The sequence below is a fragment of the Oncorhynchus mykiss genome, chromosome 15 (genome assembly GCF_013265735.2).
Source record: "Oncorhynchus mykiss isolate Arlee chromosome 15, USDA_OmykA_1.1, whole genome shotgun sequence".
Classification (NCBI taxonomy): Eukaryota; Metazoa; Chordata; class Actinopteri; order Salmoniformes; family Salmonidae; genus Oncorhynchus; species Oncorhynchus mykiss.
Window position 1 is genome coordinate 58,216,564 of NC_048579.1, and position 18,209 is coordinate 58,234,772.

Genomic DNA, 18,209 nt, shown 5'->3' on the forward strand with positions numbered 1-18,209 from the left:
CTTAGATCTTTTGAGTCATTATTTGCCACAGACCTAGGATTTAATGATGTTGTTGTGGTGTTTGTCTGAATAACTGCAGACTGCAGAGTCTGTGTGGTTGTAGAGACTAGAATAGGAAGCTGGGTTGGGAGAAGACAGATGACAGGGAGGAATTATAGAGTTGTGAGGCTTAATTGTGTCTTCATGAGAGAATGAGAATTGTTGTTGATTTATGGCCTGATTGATGGCAGTCCTGTGAATCGGGTCCACATGTGTCCACAGGGGTGCTGAAGAATCTACTCTGGGTTTCCACTGTCATTGTGCAAAACTCTTCTTGAACTGAGAGAGAATTTAACTTTGAGGCTTTCAGCAGAGCTGTTGTAAAGAGAGTGAAGGGGGAATGGGGGCTGTGTGGCCAGCCACATGGGCTGTTCTCACTCAGATAATGGAGGTCTTTCTGTGGCACTTAACCCCCTCGCCGCACGCTGGGAACGGGCAGCCTTGCGCCCACCGCTTCTCAACAGACACGCTCAGACACGCTCACCCGCTGCGTAATTGAATTTTACACCCAGGATAGTCACCTCCAGCCATCTCCCTGCTAAATGTGGCTCTGGCAGCAACTCTCCCAGGATCACAGCACATCTCACCCAGGCCAGCACAGAGAGGATGCAGGCCCAATGTAGGTAGGCCCATTGGGAGACCGGTGGATAGAGAGTAATAACTACTCCATGTGATGGGAGACCGTGGTCTACTTTACTGTAGAATCTGGGTTGAAGTGTCTGGTGTACTTAAGCAGTTTTTTTCTGGACACCATTCAGTTGTCTCTCTGACTTCATACAACATCTGATTCTGAAATGTCAGTTTAGAGCTGGTGCAGTGTTTGTATTAGGAAACAACCATGATACCATCGAAAGTTGGTAGGAAGAGAGGAAGAGAGGCAGATACAAATCTCAATAGTGTAGATTTTATTTAGACTGAAAGAGGAAGTCTGTCTGTCACCAGTCCAAGTAGAACTGACCTCAAATAGAACTGACCTAACTGATGAGATACGTTTTAGCCTTAGGGTCTGTTTCCACAACATAAAAGGGTACTGGGGGAGAGGGGTTTGGTTATGCCTCTAACCTGGCAGTTGGTGACCCAAGGGTGTGTGTGCGGGTGGGGGTGAGTGTTTGTGTGTGTGTGTGTGTGTGTGTGGGGGGGGGGGGGGGGGTAACGATGAGGTAAAGAGAGTAAATTATATCGACCCAATAAAGGCCCCTGGGTGTGGAGGCTGGCTGACGATCTCGTCTTTAGGAGGGACGCGGGCGGCTGAGCAGGCCCTGTCTCTCTGCTCCGGCTCTCTGCCCTCTTGACCAAACACAATAGGTGTTTCCTCCCCATGACTTGGTCACTTTCACCTGTCACTCAGACTTTCTCCTGTCGCCCAGGGCTGTGTTCCTCTCTCTCTCTGTGGGTCTGAGGAGAACGGCTCCAGGTGAGCGTCCATGTGTGGCAGGCTGCTCCTCCTCAGCAGTGAGAGTGTGCACTATGAAGCCAGACCCCCCTCTCTCACTCCCCTCCCCCCAGCCATTCTGTTCTGTACCCCTCTCAGTATCACCACCCATCCAATCTCTGCCTTTTCTATACATAGTATTATTCACAGAAATATCCCTGCAAACTGAGCTCCATGATATCACCAGAGACATTAAAGTATATAGGGCCAAGAGTTTTTCCTGACCACATGACCAGGAAAACTTTTCGCCCTACATTCGACATTGTGATGCACTGACGTACAGTTTCCGCCACCAGAGGACGCCATTCTCTGAGTAACCCTTCCTCTGGTCTCCCCAGGCAACCTCCTCCTCTTCGCCTGTCGCTGTGGCCCCTCCCTTCAAAGGCATAACCTCTCCTAATCCCCCTCCCCCGGTTTCCATGGAGACGGCTCAGACAAGCAGGTGACGCATTGACAGGGAGCAGATGGTTGCCCGTGGAGGTAAGCATGGCTGAACAATGCCCCCATATTCATCATATAGCCCCTCTCTCAACTTCACTCTCTGCATTCTCAACCACACACACACATACACACACATCAGCATAAACTCTGTGACTCCCCTCCTCTTGAAAAGCTGTTTTTTTACACAGATGCATGTACACACAGGCACACAAACAGTAACAATTATTAAACCTTTCAAAGAATGTTGGTTTCTTGGCCCAGGGGACATTCTGATGGACTAGTCCTGGACTGTATTTTTAGAGGACTGAAGGGTGGATAGGGATTGTTATGTACAGTAGAATAATACAGTATTGTTGTTGGGGTGGGGGCTACAATACATTGAGGGATTGACATGAGGTTGGGATACACTGACATTTTGTAAGAGGACCAGTAGCACAGTTAGATAAACAATGGGACCTCCTTGCCCTGGCCTCTGAGTGTGCCTGTCTTCTTGCAGGTGTTTTTGTGGGGCCTTCGGCGCTGTAAAAAAACGTTTCCAACAAAGCTCATTCGTTACTCTCCGTCTCCCCTGGAGATAAAGTACAGACATCCCTCTCCCTTCCTCTCTTTCTTTCGTCCAACTCCAGAATAATCCAGCAACAATACAGGGGCTTGAAGGCGGTGTGCAGCGATTCGCCGGAGGCCTGACTTGTTTTGAGGCGCGGGCGGGGGGGGGGGGGGGGGGGGGGGCATTATGGAGATCAGCTACTGCATGTAGAACGCTGGCGAGGAAAGTGTGCGCCTGTACAATGGAGTCCTCTTTAGTGGCTTCAGAGCGCTGTGCTTAACCCACCACACCTGGAGCTCAGGGTGCGAGAGTACCCCACCACACCTCACTTCACCCCCACCTCTCCACCTCACCCCACCCCAACACACCCCACTTCACCCCTACCTCTCCACCTCACCCCACCCCAACACACCCCACTTCACCCCTACCTCTCCACCTCACCCCACCCCAACACACCCCACTTCACCCCTACCTCTCCACCTCACCCCACCCCAACACACCCCACTTCACCCCTACCTCTCCACCTCACCCCACCCCAACACACCCCACTTCACCCCCACCTCTCCACCTCACCCCAACCCAACACACCCCACTTCACCCCTACCTCTCCACCTCACCCCACCCCAACACACCCCACTTCACCCCTACCTCTCCACCTCACCCCACCCCAACACACCCCACTTCACCCCTACCTCTCCACCTCACCCCACCCCAACACACCCCACTTCACCCCCACCTCTCCCCACCCCAACACACCCCACTTCACCCCCACCTCTCCACCTCATCCCACCCCAACACACCCCACTTCACCCCCACCTCTCCACCTCACCCCACCCCAGCACACCCCACTTCACCCCCACCTCTCCCCACCCCAACACACCCCACTTCACCCACACCTCTCCCCACCCCAACACACCCCACTTCACCCCCACCTCTCCCCACCCCAACACACCCCACTTCACCCCCACCTCTCCCCACCCCAACACACCCCACTTCACCCCCACCTCTCCACTTCACCCCACCCCAACACACCCCACTTCACCCCCACCTCTCCACCTCACCCCACCCCAACACACCCCACTTCACCCCCACCTCTCCACCTCATCCCACCCCAGCACACCCCACTTCACCCCCACCTCTCCACCTCACCCCACCCCAACACACCCCACTTCACCCCCACCTCTCCACCTCACCCCACCCCAACACACCCCACTTCACCCCTACCTCTCCACCTCACCCCACCCCAACACACCCCACTTCACCCCTACCTCTCCACCTCACCCCACCCCAACACACCCCACTTCAACCCTACCTCTCCACCTCACCCCACCCCAACACACCCCACTTCACCCCTACCTCTCCACCTCACCCCAACCCAACACACCCCACTTCACCCCTACCTCTCCACCTCACCCCACCCCAACACACCCCACTTCACCCCCACCTCTCCCCACCCCAACACACCCCACTTCACCCCCACCTCTCCACCTCATCCCACCCCAACACACCCCACTTCACCCCCACCTCTCCACCTCACCCCACCCCAGCACACCCCACTTCACCCCCACCTCTCCCCACCCCAACACACCCCACTTCACCCCCACCTCTCCCCACCCCAACACACCCCACTTCACCCCCACCTCTCCCCACCCCAACACACCCCACTTCACCCCCACCTCTCCACTTCACCCCACCCCAACACACCCCACTTCACCCCCACCTCTCCACCTCACCCCACCCCAACACACCCCACTTCACCCCCACCTCTCCACCTCATCCCACCCCAGCACACCCCACTTCACCCCCACCTCTCCACCTCACCCCACCCCAACACACCCCACTTCACCCCCACCTCTCCACCTCATCCCACCCCAACACACCCCACTTCACCCCCACCTCTCCACCTCACCCCACCCAGCACACCCCACTTCACCCCCACCTCTCCACCTCACCCCACCCCAGCACACCCCATTTCACCCCCACCTCTCCACCTCACCCCACCCCAGCACACCCCACTTCACCCCCACCTCTCCACCTCATCCCACCCCAGCACACCCACTTCACCCCACCTCTCCACCTCACCCCACCCCAACACACCCCACTTCACCCCCACCTCTCCACCTCATCCCACCCCAACACACCCCACTTCACCCCACCTCTCCACCTCACCCCACCCCAGCACACCCCACTTCACCCCCACCTCTCCACCTCACCCCACCCCAACACACCCCACTTCACCCCTACCTCTCCACCTCACCCCACCCCAACACACCCCACTTCACCCCTACCTCTCCACCTCACCCCACCCCAACACACCCCACTTCACCCCTACCTCTCCACCTCACCCCACCCCAACACACCCCACTTCAACCCTACCTCTCCACCTCACCCCACTCCAACACACCCCACTTCACCCCTACCTCTCCACCTCACCCCAACCCAACACACCCCACTTCACCCCTACCTCTCCACCTCACCCCACCCCAACACACCCCACTTCACCCCTACCTCTCCACCTCACCCCACCCCAACACACCCCACTTCACCCCTACCTCTCCACCTCACCCCACCCCAACACACCCCACTTCACCCCCACCTCTCCCCACCCCAACACACCCCACTTCACCCCCACCTCTCCACCTCATCCCACCCCAGCACACCCCACTTCACCCCCACCTCTCCACCTCACCCCACCCCAGCACACCCCACTTCACCCCCACCTCTCCCCACCCCAACACACCCCACTTCACCCCCACCTCTCCCCACCCCAACACACCCCACTTCACCCCCACCTCTCCCCACCCCAACACACCCCACTTCACCCCCACCTCTCCCCACCCCAACACACCCCACTTCACCCCCACCTCTCCACTTCACCCCACCCCAACACACCCCACTTCACCCCCACCTCTCCACCTCACCCCACCCCAACACACCCCACTTCACCCCCACCTCTCCACCTCATCCCACCCCAGCACACCCCACTTCACCCCCACCTCTCCACCTCACCCCACCCCAACACACCCCACTTCACCCCCACCTCTCCACCTCATCCCACCCCAACACACCCCACTTCACCCCCACCTCTCCACCTCACCCCACCCCAGCACACCCCACTTCACCCCCACCTCTCCACCTCACCCCACCCCAGCACACCCCATTTCACCCCCACCTCTCCACCTCACCACACCCCAGCACACCCCACTTCACCCCCACCTCTCCACCTCATCCCACCCCAGCACACCCACTTCACCCCACCTCTCCACCTCACCCCACCCCAACACACCCCACTTCACCCCCACCTCTCCACCTCATCCCACCCCAACACACCCCACTTCACCCCACCTCTCCACCTCACCCCACCCCAGCACACCCCACTTCACCCCCACCTCTCCACCTCACCCCACCCCAGCACACCCCATTTCACCCCCACCTCTCCACCTCACCCCACCCCAGCACACCCCACTTCACCCCCACCTCTCCACCTCACCCCACCCCAGCACACCCCATTTCACCCCCACCTCTCCACCTCACCCCACCCCAGCACACCCCACTTCACCCCCACTTCTCCCCACCCCAGCACACCCCACTTCACCCCCACCTCTCCCCACCCCAGTACACCCCACTTCACCCCCACCTCTCCCCACCCCAGCACACCCCACTTCACCCCCACCTCTCCACCTCACCCCACCCCAGTACACCCCACTTCACCCCCACATCTCCACCTCACCCCACCCCAGCACACCCCACTTCACCCCCACCTCTCCACCTCACCCCACCTCAGCCACCACCACACGTCCAGCACCTATCTATACAGTCTGAGGAGCTGGGCTGGGTGTGGAGGAGGGGGGCTGCCTGCATTCAGGGCCTGACTATGATAAAGACTCACAGTGAGGAGCCATTGAAGAGCCCTGTGCCTAAAATGGAGTCACTAATAGGTGCCTATTCAGCAAGGAAAGGGTTTTCTGAAAGAAAAAAACGTTTTTGGGGGAAGCAACAATCACTATGCCGTGCTACCTTGTATATGTCAAATGTATACAGTCCCCAGCCTACCCCATTTTTGCTATTTAAGGGAATCACCATTGAAGATGTATATGTATAATGTATAATTTGGAGTCTCCTTTTCTTACTTGGAAATGAATTGAATAGTCTGTTTCTAAAGTGAGTCCAATCGAGTGGCATTGTTCTCCAAAGAGAGACACACTCTCTCTTTTCTCTTTTCTCTTTCTTTCTCTCTTTTTTTTATCTCCCTTTCTCCCTGATTGTTACCCCCATACACATGTGTCCAACTTGTGCTGAATAGGTGAGGGCCTGTTGACCAGCATTTTGGGTTTGTTGAATACCACTCTTTCTTATAGGCCTACTTTGTGCCAGTTTTGCACGTGCATGCACCAGCTGTTTCCTTGGTGGGGACACTCACAGAATAGTTTTTGAATATGTAATTTTGACCCAATATGGGTGTTAATGCATGCAGCTTTGTGTATTGATGAATATAGACTAGTGAATAGTGACCCTGTCTATGAGGAGGATGTGCTTGGCTGTGGATAGTATTGATGGTTGTTACTAGGCAGAACAAGGGGCCTTGCCCAGTGGGAGAGAGGTCATTAATATTGAAATGCTGGGTCCATATTGAGAGAGAGGGCACTAATGGAGGAATACGGGGACCATATTGTGCAGTGTGTCACAGGGCTAAGCTGACAGATTGATGAGATGAAGAAAAAACGTTGATACCGAGGGGGGCGGCCCAGTGTGGTGCCCCAGGCTGAGCGGGGACCAGGAGCTGGAGTGAGCCTGGGGAGCAGGGTTCCCCTCAGTCCTGCTGGGCAGAGGTCATAGTCCCCCTTTGATTCACAGCCCTGCTGCCAACAATGGGCAGCACAGAGTGGGCAGGCCTCTCTCCCTTAGAACAGCCTGAATGTGCTTGTATTGGTATTTTTATGGGGCTTTGTCAGCTTTGTGTGTTTGCGCGTGTAATGTTTTGTGAGTGAATGTGCTGGGGATGCTATTGCCTTAGCAACTCTTTAATTGACATTTGATTTTAAACAGGTTATAAACATTATTATAAACTGGGTGGTTCGAGCCCTGAAGGTTGATTGGCTGACAGCCGTGGTATATCAGACCGTATACCACAGGTATGACAAAAGTTATTTTTGCTGCTCTAATTACATTGGTAACCAGTTTATAATAGCAATAAGGCACCTCAGGGGTTTGTGATATATACCACGGCTAAGGTCTGTATCCAGGCACTCCACGTTGCCCTTAGCCGTGTTTTTTTGGCCATATTCCGCACCCCTTGGGCCTTATTGCTTAATTACCTTGTTTTTTAAAAACCATTACATTAAGTCAATTCATAAGACGTGTTGTTTAGCATTTCTATGTGCTTTCAGGTTCTTATAATAAAGGGTTTAGGAACAGAACAGTAGATGACAAAGTCGTAATAATGCTGTAACAGGCAGACCCTCAAAATGAAGTGTTACCCCATTAGTTCAACACTTAACCTGTGGATTGCAATTGAGTATCAATCTTGTTATGGATCTGACGTCAAATCAGTTGTGGGGTGTCATTTAGAAGAAAAAACACCAGTTCAATTCAAGGCATTCAGACAAGCATAATATAAAGGTGATATAACTATAATAATGATATAAGCTATATCAAAGAAAATGACCCATTATCGTAAAAAAGTGTTGAGACATCACAACACAAAACAGACTGCCAGTGACTTAACCCAGGCTGTGCTTCCCTTTACAATGCATTTCCAAGCAGTGTCTTAGCAACTGGCATTGTGACATCTGGATTACCCAAGGTGCATTGCAGAGACCCCTGTTGGGCAGAACGGAGGGAGCCAAGGGGAGAGTGTGCTTTAGGAAGGTACCTGTATAGGCAGGGTCAGGAGCTCAGATACACCCATGAAGCTTTAGTCTGTCCGAAACAACTCATTTCCTTATTGAGTTCATATGGGAAAATACTTTTGTCAAGTTAATGGACTGTGCTCATGAAAGGAAAACAGCTTTACAAGAACTTGTGTCACATTTCTCAGCTTTTCATCAGTTTGAAAAGAGCTTCTACTAGACATACAATTCAGAAAGGCTGTCAAAGATATCAAACAACCTAAAAGATAGCTTGTGTGTGTCAGTGTGTGTTTACATGTATCTTGTCACTAGGGGCAACGGTTACCGTTACTCTCTGGTTTGGGGTTTGTTAATATGTCACTACTGGTTTTTTACAAAATGTCCTCTCATAACAAATTCTAAGTTAAAAAAACTGAAGACAGACACACTCTAGATAATAAGCTTTGATTGATAGGTCTCTGTTTAGAACAAACACAGGCACATACACATTTACACATTCACATGTATGAGGTCTGATTTGGGGAATTGATAGAGTCCATTGTTTCCACATAGCTTGGTCTCTATATCCCCTGTAACGTAATTATGGCTAGGAGATGTATGCTTATAGCAGCCCAGAATGTGATCCATGTCTATTCTCTGTATTTGGGCTGAAAAGCTCTCTGTCCAGCTGTTTGTATTTTCGTGTGTGTGTGTGTGTGTGTGTGTGTGTGTGTGTGTGTGTGGGTGTGGGTGTGGGTGGACGATTTTCATTAATGGCTTTGGAGGCTCACATGGCCCGCCTGACCCATATGTGATGGACATATAAGAAAACATGAAATGTGTGTAAATGTGCCTCAAAGTTATGGTGAAAAGTCAACTCTGCGTTCGTAAGTATTATATTACATTCATCTATTTTTACTCTGGGAATAGCATGCACCAGTGACTTAGACTGGTTTAACAAGGTGGTAATTATTAACAGCAATAATCCACACATGAAAACAGTTTCAGTCCCCCACAGGAAGGTATTTCATTCTCTTCCTCTCCATGTCCATTCAGTCGCTGCAAGAGTGAGGTAGCTATATCAACATCATGGAGAAAGAGCATATTTTGTAGTATGAATATGAATTGACCTGTAGATGTCACATTGTCCTCTCACTCAGTCGGGCGACAGAGAGGGGATGTAAGCTACAGTTTGATAGAGAGGTCAGAGAGATTAGTTCAAGGGACATGTGGGTCATTGAGAACGGGCGCGGGCCAGAGCCTTGCTGGGGGAACAGACTGGACAGAGAACAGCAGGACCAGAATAACCATCCCACCAGGCTCCTGGCCCGGCCCAGACATCCAGTCAACACCATCACCTGGCAACATGGCTCCTGCTCAGCACTCCACCAAGACAGGGTGAGTCTGGCCACCGAGCCCTCCTCTTAATCAACAGCAGAATGGACTGAAGCCAGACCTATCCCAAATGAAAAACACGTCAAACTATGTTCAATGAGTCCCACGGTGAGAACATGAGAGAGAAGAGCTGTAAGACCTGAGCATCTGTTCACCTCTTTGACACTAATGAATGTTAAGTTGGTTAGTCGGTGGTGTGCCACCGTCCCAGAGGTCATTGTGACCGGGGTGGCAGAGGGATGCTGGCTTTGTGTCCAGCCACCCGGTGAGGGGCCGAAAATGTCTGGAACGCTAACTCCTGCTCACACAATCACCAGCGCCGATGGTAGCCATATTGATCCTCTGTGCTACCAGATTAAAGTATAAAGAGAGCTCTGTCCTGCCAGTGGGGGTCCCCTCTGACTCCCAGAGGTCACTTCGGGGTCATGGAGCCCTTGCAGCCCCCTGACCCACAACCAAACGTGTACACACACCAGAGGCAGGACACAGACCTTGCAGGGAGGAACCCCATTAAACAGGACCGGTTGGATGCTCACATTCAGCTCTCATTATAGCTGACCCTGGGCTTCCTCTTTTGGATCTGGCTGCACTCTGGTTTAGTCTCTAATTTGAACCTAGTCCGGTCCATGCTGGGGATCTAACCCTGCTCTTTTGTGTGGCCGTAATAGGTTTGCCGTGTGCATGATTGTCTTCTGAACCCGATCTCCTCGTCCGCGGTGCCATCTTGCGTCGTATAATGGTCTCATTGTCTTCCGACACCTGTGGTTCCTCCAGTGCGCGCTTAGTGTGTTGTCCTTGTCCTTTGTGTTGCTATGGTAGTCCTTTGTGTTGCTATGGTAGTCCTTTGTGTACGACATTGCTGAATTGAGTGTGCGACATTGCTGAATTGAGTGTGCGACATTGCTGAATTGAGTGTGCGACATTGCGGAATTGAGTGTGCGACATTGCTGAATTGAGTGTGCGACATTGCTGAATTGAGTGTGCGACATTGCTGAATTGAGTGTGCGACATTGCTGAATTGAGTGTGCGACATTGCTGAATTGAGTGTGCGACATTGCTGAATTGAGTGTGCGACATTGCTGAATTGAGTGTGCGACATTGCTGAATTGAGTGTGCGACATTGCTGAATTGAGTGTGCGACATTGCTGAATTGCTGCGGCGTGTATTTACAATATTATTTTGCGTTTCTGTCTGTAGTTCTGTCTGTAGTTCTGTCTGTAGTTCTGTCTGTAGTTCTGTCTGTAGTTCTGTCTGTAGTTCTGTCTGTAGTATCAGTTCTCATGAGGCTTGTTGTGTGTGTGTGTGCGTGTGTACGTGTGTGCGGGTGTGTGTGTGTGTGCTCCCTAATGCAATCATATGTCCCTGTATTGGCCCTTTATTGCTGACCTCAACAGGATGCTCTGATCAGGATGCTCTGATCCCTGGTTCTCTGTTTGCTGTGCTGCAGCCTTGATTAAACGTTGATGAAATGCCTATTAATGTACGCTGGCTCACAGAGAGGGTGTAATCAGGTGAAAGTGAATTAATAAAACATCCCGTCTCGTACTCAGGAGAGGAGAAAGGGATCCCCTGAGAAACACAGGCAGATGGCCACAAATCTGAGAGGACAAGGGAAAGTGGGATAGGAGAAAGAGGGTAGAGAGGAGACAGAGAGGGTAGAGAGGAGACAGAGAGGGTAGAGGGAGCGAGACCAGCCACCACTTTGGTGATTATCCCTTAATTGGTCATTTGATCTCCCCTTTTCCACCTACTCGTTATTGATAAGCTCCCAACATATTTCCCCTTTTGACTGCCACTGGACTAGCAAGTCAGCATTTCCTGCCCTCTGAGGCCAGGAGCCTGGCAGCCCACGCTGTGGCTGTGCAATGGTAAACAGCGCCCCCCCCCCCGGCAGGAAGTGCCTGAGGTCGGTGGAGAGGAGGGGTGGGGGGGCGTCCTTGAGACACTCCATCTCCAACTCCATCTGCCAGCAATCTATCTAATCTCATCATCTGAATTAGGGTTTGATCCCAGGCTGTGTCACAACCGGCTGTGACCGGGAGGCCCATAGGCCCAGGGCCCTCCAGGGTAGAGGGGGGTTTGACCGTTTGGGCTTTCCTTGGCTCATCGTACTCTGGCGACTCCTTGTGACAGGATCGGGCGTCTGCGAGCTGACTCCGGTCATCAGTCGAACAGTGTTTCCTCCGACACGTTGTTGCGGCTGACATCCGGGTTAAGCGAGCAGTGTGATAAGAAGTAGTCGCCCAGGGCGGTCATGTTTCAGAGGACTCCACCTTCGCAATCGCCTCTCTTGAGCCCATTGAGGAGTTGCAGAGATGAGCCAAGGGACCTAATTCAGGGAGAAAACAGGGTAAAACAAATATGCTTGTGGCCGTACTACCCTGAACATGCTTGTTAGTGGTTAGTGCTGGGACGGGAGACCGCCTGGGAATACCATGTGCCGGAAGCTAAAAGAAAAGAGTAATAAATTAATAATATAAACGTAAATTATGAAAAGGATAGATTGATCAGATTGGAAAGACCCCACTTCTCTGCCATGTTAACTGGGGTGTAGTTTTACACCATTAATATGACATGTAATTACTGTCTGTGTGCCTTCTTGCCGTCTGGCTCAACTCTCATGTTTAGTAACAGGCTCAGGGCTCAGGGCCTCTCCCAGCAGCACAGTTCATGACTGGGAATGAGCTCTGGTCCTTATTCATCACAGCACTGTTCTGGCAGTCTGGTGAAATAGGACATATTTGGTAGCTGAGCAAAAGGAGTCTGGGTAAAACACTATGCACTATACATCCCCCTTTCCTCCTCTTGTCCTCTCTTTTCTCTATTCGCAATTTGCAATTATCCCCAACTCACAATTCCCTCATCCACAGCCATGCCATCCTCTGGTGTGTAAATGTACTGGGTTTCACATTCAATGTGGAATTAGTGACAACAAGGTCATTGTGTCCTAACCAATGCATTCACATTTTATGGGGAAATTGGTTGTTGTCCATCTCCTGGTAATTATTCAGATGGGCTGCCATTAATGGCTGAGCATATTGTGGTGTGTTTTTCTAATAAGTGGACTTATTTAAAAATATTGTCCGATATAATGTCTGTCATCATCTGTAGAGGTGATGTTCATTGTTGCACAGAGCAGGAGAGGCCCATACATACAAAGGCTACTTGTCACTCCAGGACTTGGAGATGGGTAGACCCGATGCTGCCCTGTCACTCCAGGTCTTGGTGATGGGCAGACCCAATACTGCCCTGTCACGGGGAGCGTGTGACTGGGCAGGCACCATGTTTTGCGGTGATACGCACTGTGTCTCCAGTACGCACCCACAGCTCCCAGCACTTGCCATGCAAAAGTGGGCATCTGTCCAGAACGGATGGTGTCGGCTCGGCACGCCTGGTCTCCAGTGCGCCTCCTCGGTCCAGGATATCCTGGGCCAGCCATACGGACCGTGTCTCCAGTGAGCCTTCACAGCCCAGTGCATCCTGTGCCAGCTCCCCGCACTTGCCATGCGAAGGTGGTCCTTTGTCCAAGACGCGTTGTGCCAGCTCTACGCTCCAGACCTCCAGTGATGAACCATGGCCCGGAGCCTTCAGTGATGATCCATGGCCCGGAGCCTCCAGTGATGATCCATGTCCCGGAGCCTCCAGTGAAGATCCAAGGCCCGGAACCTCCAGAGACGATCCAAATTCCGGAGTCTCCAGCAACGGTCGGCAGTCCAGAACCTCCAGCGACGGTCGGCGGTCCAGAGCCTCCAGCGATGGTCGGCGGTCAAGAGCCTCCAGCGACGGTCCAGAGCCTCCAGCAACGGTCTGCGGTCCGGAGCCTCCAGTGATGGTTCCCGGTCCCGAGCCACCAGCGACGGTTCCCAGTCCGGAGTCCCCGGCGACGATCCATGGTTAGATTCCTCCGGCGATGATTCACGCCCTGTACTGTCACGCCCTGACCTTAGAGATCTTTAAATTCTCTATTTGGTTAGGTTAGGGTGTGACTAGGGTGGCCAATCTATGTTGTTTATTTCTTTGTTGGCCGGGTATGGTTCCCAATCAGAGGCAGCTGTCTATCGTTGTCTCTGATTGGGGATCATACTTAGGCAGCCTTTTTCCACTTTAGTTTGTGGGATCTTGTTTTTGTATTGTTGCTTTCCAGCCCTTCAGAACTGTGCGTTTAGTTTTGTATTTTTTTTTTCGTGTCATCAATAAAAGAAAGATGTATGCCCACCACGCTGCACCTTGGTCTACTCCTTCCAACGACGAGCGTAACACACTCCAGGTCTCGGAGATGGGCAGACCCAATACTGCCCTGTCACTCCAGGTCTTGGAGATGGGCAGACCCAATACTGCCCTGTCACTCCAGGTCTTGGAGATGGGCAGACCCAATACTGCCCTGTCACTCCAGGTCTCGGAGATGGGCAGACCCAATACTGCCCTGTCACTCCAGGTCTTGGAGATGGGCAGACCCAATACTGCCCTGTCACTCCAGGTCTTGGAGATGGGCAGACCCAATACTACCCTGTCACTCCATGTCCTGGAGATGGACAGACCCAATACTACCCTGTCACTCCATGTCCTGGAGATGGACAGACCCAGTACTGCCTTCTCACTCCAGGTCTTGGAGATGGTCAGTCCCGATACTTCCCTGTAGCCACTTGCAGCATCAAAGCATGGATCATTTTCCATTTTGAGAGCAGACTGGCACAAGCTGGCACAGGTCAGGAAGGTCCACCACACAGCTCTCAAAGGGGGGCTGGGGGTCAGAGCAGTCCTCTCACAAGGCAAGTTCCATTGTACTCGTCCTTCTGAGGCCCTTGTGCCCCGTCACCCACTCCGGGGTGGGGTTATGGCTCATGAATGAGGGGTGAACCCTGGGAGGATCTCTCCTCTCACACCCTGGAGTGGCTCAGGCTTGGAGCTGACTCAGGGGCTCTGGGAGCTGCCACCCGCTGCAAAGAGAGATGGATGAGCTCCACTGGTGACTGCGGCTGAGTTTCCGATGGGGATGTGTGCACGTCTCTTGGTGATTGATGAGCTTAACATAGTGCCCCATGCCCCATGGGTCAGACTGATGGACACACCCAGACACTGTGCTGTCCATCCCATGGAGCCGAGCTGGTAAAAGAAGGGCTGTTAAGTCACACATGGACCAAAAATGGTCAAACCAAAAGCAGTCTGATAACTGAACAGATAGAACAAAGATGTGTTTGAATGGAGACATTACAATTGGCCATCCCTATGATGAAGTGTCCAGTCTGTGCTACAGTATAGCCTGACTGCTGGAGACTGGAGTAGTGGAATAGTGGTACAGACCAGCTCATTATAGAGACCGAGGGGAAATTGATGCATCAGGAGGAGTTTCACAGGGATGTCTATGGTGCTGTCTGTCTGTCTGTCTGTCTGTCTGTCTTTCTGTCTTTCGGTCTTTCATTCTTTCTTTCTCCAGCCAGCCAGCCAGCCAGCCAGCCAGCCAGCCAGCCAGCCATTGTTATTGGCCTGGCCCCACAGAGTGGTAGAGATAGTCTTCCTTTGAAAGCAGTTCATCTCAACACTCTCTCCATCAGCATTAGTTAATCTAAAGTTGATACATTTGTCTTGGTCTACAATAGTGTTTCTGTACTTTTTCTGAACTCTTTACAATTGAGAAATGACCTGAAAGGATTTGATGTTGAATGTTCCTTTTTCTTTCAGGTTTAAGAATGGCCTGAGATGATTTTGTATGCCTTGTTGTGTGTTGTGCTCACTGATGTCTGTTGTCCTGTCTGTTTCCCAGGCACCTTGTTATCTGTCCTTTGTCAGTAAGGCCATCTTGTGGGATCGAGGACTCTACAACTACACAGTGAGTGCCAAAATACAACTCTAACAATTCACAGCACATGTACAGCTATATAGAGTAATACAACCACAATCTGTATAAGGTGCACTGTTACATTACACACAAAAATGCAAAAAATGCAAAAATTCACACATACACACAGGCATGCATAAAACACACCCGCAAACACACACTTACACACACACGCACGCACGCACACACGCACACACACACACACACACACACACACACACACACACACACACACACACACACACACACACACACACACACACACACACACACACACACACACACACACACACACACACACACACACACACACACACACACACACACATGCTTGTCCCCACCTCTCCCCTACTCTCTAAAGAGCTCTGTGAGTAGTTGTGCCGCAATTAACAGTGGGGTTGCCATGGGGACAGCAGAGTTGTGTGGGCTGGCTTCCTGTCTTGGCCTCTGGTTAAACAAACAAGTGAAAAGCAGGGACAAAGACGTTCGCTGGTCCTTACAGCCTCATTTACATCTTCAACTGCCTTCAGCACTTCTGTATTGACCAAGTTTATCAGCCCGGCATCACCCTGCTCTCATTATCTCTCCTCTCTATGCACTGGAAATACCTGATAAATTATCGGGGTGTAACGAGTAACGGTCAACAGCTGCTGTCTGACAGTGACAATTCAACTCCACACTGAACTTTATGGGCCGTCCCAGTCCAAACAGGCCCATTGGACAGGCCAAGCAGACAGGCTGTTGAACCAGTGGTCCACCACTCCCCCGATGCTTCCGATCTCCCACTACTGTCACCCAGGACACGATGCTTCCGATCTCCAACTACTGTCACCCAGGACACAATGCCTCCGATCTCCCACTACTGTCACCCAGGACACGGTGCCTCCGATCTTCCACTACTGTCACCCAGGACACGATACCTCCGATCTCCCACTACTGTCACCCAGGACACGATGCCTCCGATCTCCCACTACTGTCACCCAGGACACGATGCCTCCGATCTCCAACTACTGTCACCCAGGACACGATGCCTCCGATCTCCCACTACTGTCACCCAGGAGACGATGCCTCCGATCTCCCACTACTGTCACCGAGGACACGATGCCTCCGATCTCCCACTACTGTCACCCAGGACACGATGCCTCCGATCTCCCACTACTGTCACCCAGGACACGATGCCTCCGATCTCCCACTACTGTCACCGAGAACACGATGCCTCCGATCTCCCACTACTGTCACCCAGGAGACGATGCCTCCGATCTCCCACTACTGTCACCCAGGACACGATGTCTCCGATCTCCCACTACTGTCACCCAGGACACGATGCTTCCGATCTTCCACTACTGTCACCCAGGACACGGGGAGTACCGAGACAGTAGGCTGCAGAATGCACACGGACACAAACCAACCACAGGTGCTCAAACAAGGGCACTGGTTCCAGGATAGGTTATTTATACACATGGGTGTTTACAGAAGGAGTTAGCTGTCAGTTTAACAGTTCCAGGATCTGGCTTGTATAGTGTTCTGTTGTCTCAGGCTCTGCCAGTGGTTACAGTAGTATTGCCCTCTCTGCATACCAGGGCCTGGTGCTGCTGAATCAGTGTAACCAGTGACCACACCGGTGGACTAACACTGATCATTTGCCAAGACATTATGCCAAAGCTGGCATGGCCATTGTTCTTATTGTTCTATTGTACCAAACAACACTGTTTCCAAAGGAAGACGATCTCTACCACTCAGTGGGGCCCAGCCAATAACAATGGCTAGAGCTTTGTACTGTTGTGTTGGGGTAGTGGGCCTGTCGTGTTGTTGCGTTGGGCTAGCGGGCCTGTTGTGTTGTTGTGTTGGGGTAGTGGGCCTGTTGTGTTGTTGTGTTGTGGTAGTGGGCCTGTCGTGTTGTTGTGTTGGGATAGAGGGCCTGTTGAGTTGTTGTATTGGGGGAGTGGGCCTGTCGTGTTGTTGTGTTGGGGTAGTGGGCCTGTCGTGTTGTTGTGTTGGGGTAGTGGGCCTGTTCTGTTGTTGCGTTGGGGTAGTGGGCCTGTTGTGTTGGGGTAGTGGGCCTGTTGTGTTGGGGTAGTGGGCCTGTTGAGTTGTTGTGTTGGGATAGAGGGCCTGTTGTGTTGTTGTGTTGGGATAGAGGGCCTGTCGTGTTGTTGTGTTGTGGTAATGGGCCTGTTGAGTTGTTGTGTTGGGGTAGTGGGCCTGTCGTGGTGTTGGGGTAGTGGGCCTGTCGTGTTGGGGTAGTGGGCCTGTCGTGTTGGGGTAGTGGGCCTGTCGTGTTGGGGTAGTGGGCCTGTCGTGTTGGGGTAGTGGGCCTGTTGTGTTGGGGTAGTGGGCCTGTTTTGTTGGGGTTATGGTCTTGTCGTGTTGGGGGAGTGGGCCTGTCGTGTTGTTGTGTTGGGGGAGTGGGCCTGTCGTGGTGTTGTGTTGGGGCAGTGGGCCTGTCGTGTTGTTGTGTTGGGGCAGTGGGCCTGTCGTGGTGTTGTGTTGGGGAAGTGGGCGTGTCGTGTTGTTGTGTTGGGGTAGTGGGCCTGTCGTGGTGTTGTGTTGGGGTAGTGGGCCTGTCGTGGTGTTGTGTTGGGGCAGTGGGCGTGTCGTGTTGTTGTGTTGGGGTAGTGGGCCTGTCGTGGTGTTGTGTTGGGGCAGTGGGCGTACCGTGTTGTTGTGTTGGGGTAGTGGGCCTGTTGTGCC

The 18,209-nt window shown here is 52.4% G+C and overlaps 1 protein-coding gene across 8 annotated transcripts in view; it reads left to right on the forward strand.

Moving 5' to 3' along the window:
• Positions 1–9,317: 9,317 nt before the first annotated feature.
• LOC110490429 (endochitinase A) overlaps positions 9,318–18,209 on the forward strand; it is a 49,341-nt gene continuing 40,449 nt past the window's right edge. For 7 of the 8 annotated variants that reach the window (XM_036944808.1, XM_036944811.1, XM_036944809.1 and 4 more), the window contains exons 1-2: positions 9,318–9,685; positions 15,444–15,509. In XM_036944808.1, coding sequence (XP_036800703.1) covers positions 9,515–9,685; positions 15,444–15,509 — 237 coding nt within the window. In that variant the 5' untranslated portion in view covers positions 9,318–9,514. The remainder of the gene's footprint in view (positions 9,686–15,443; positions 15,510–18,209) is intronic. The other variant, XM_036944812.1, reaches the window with a different exon arrangement.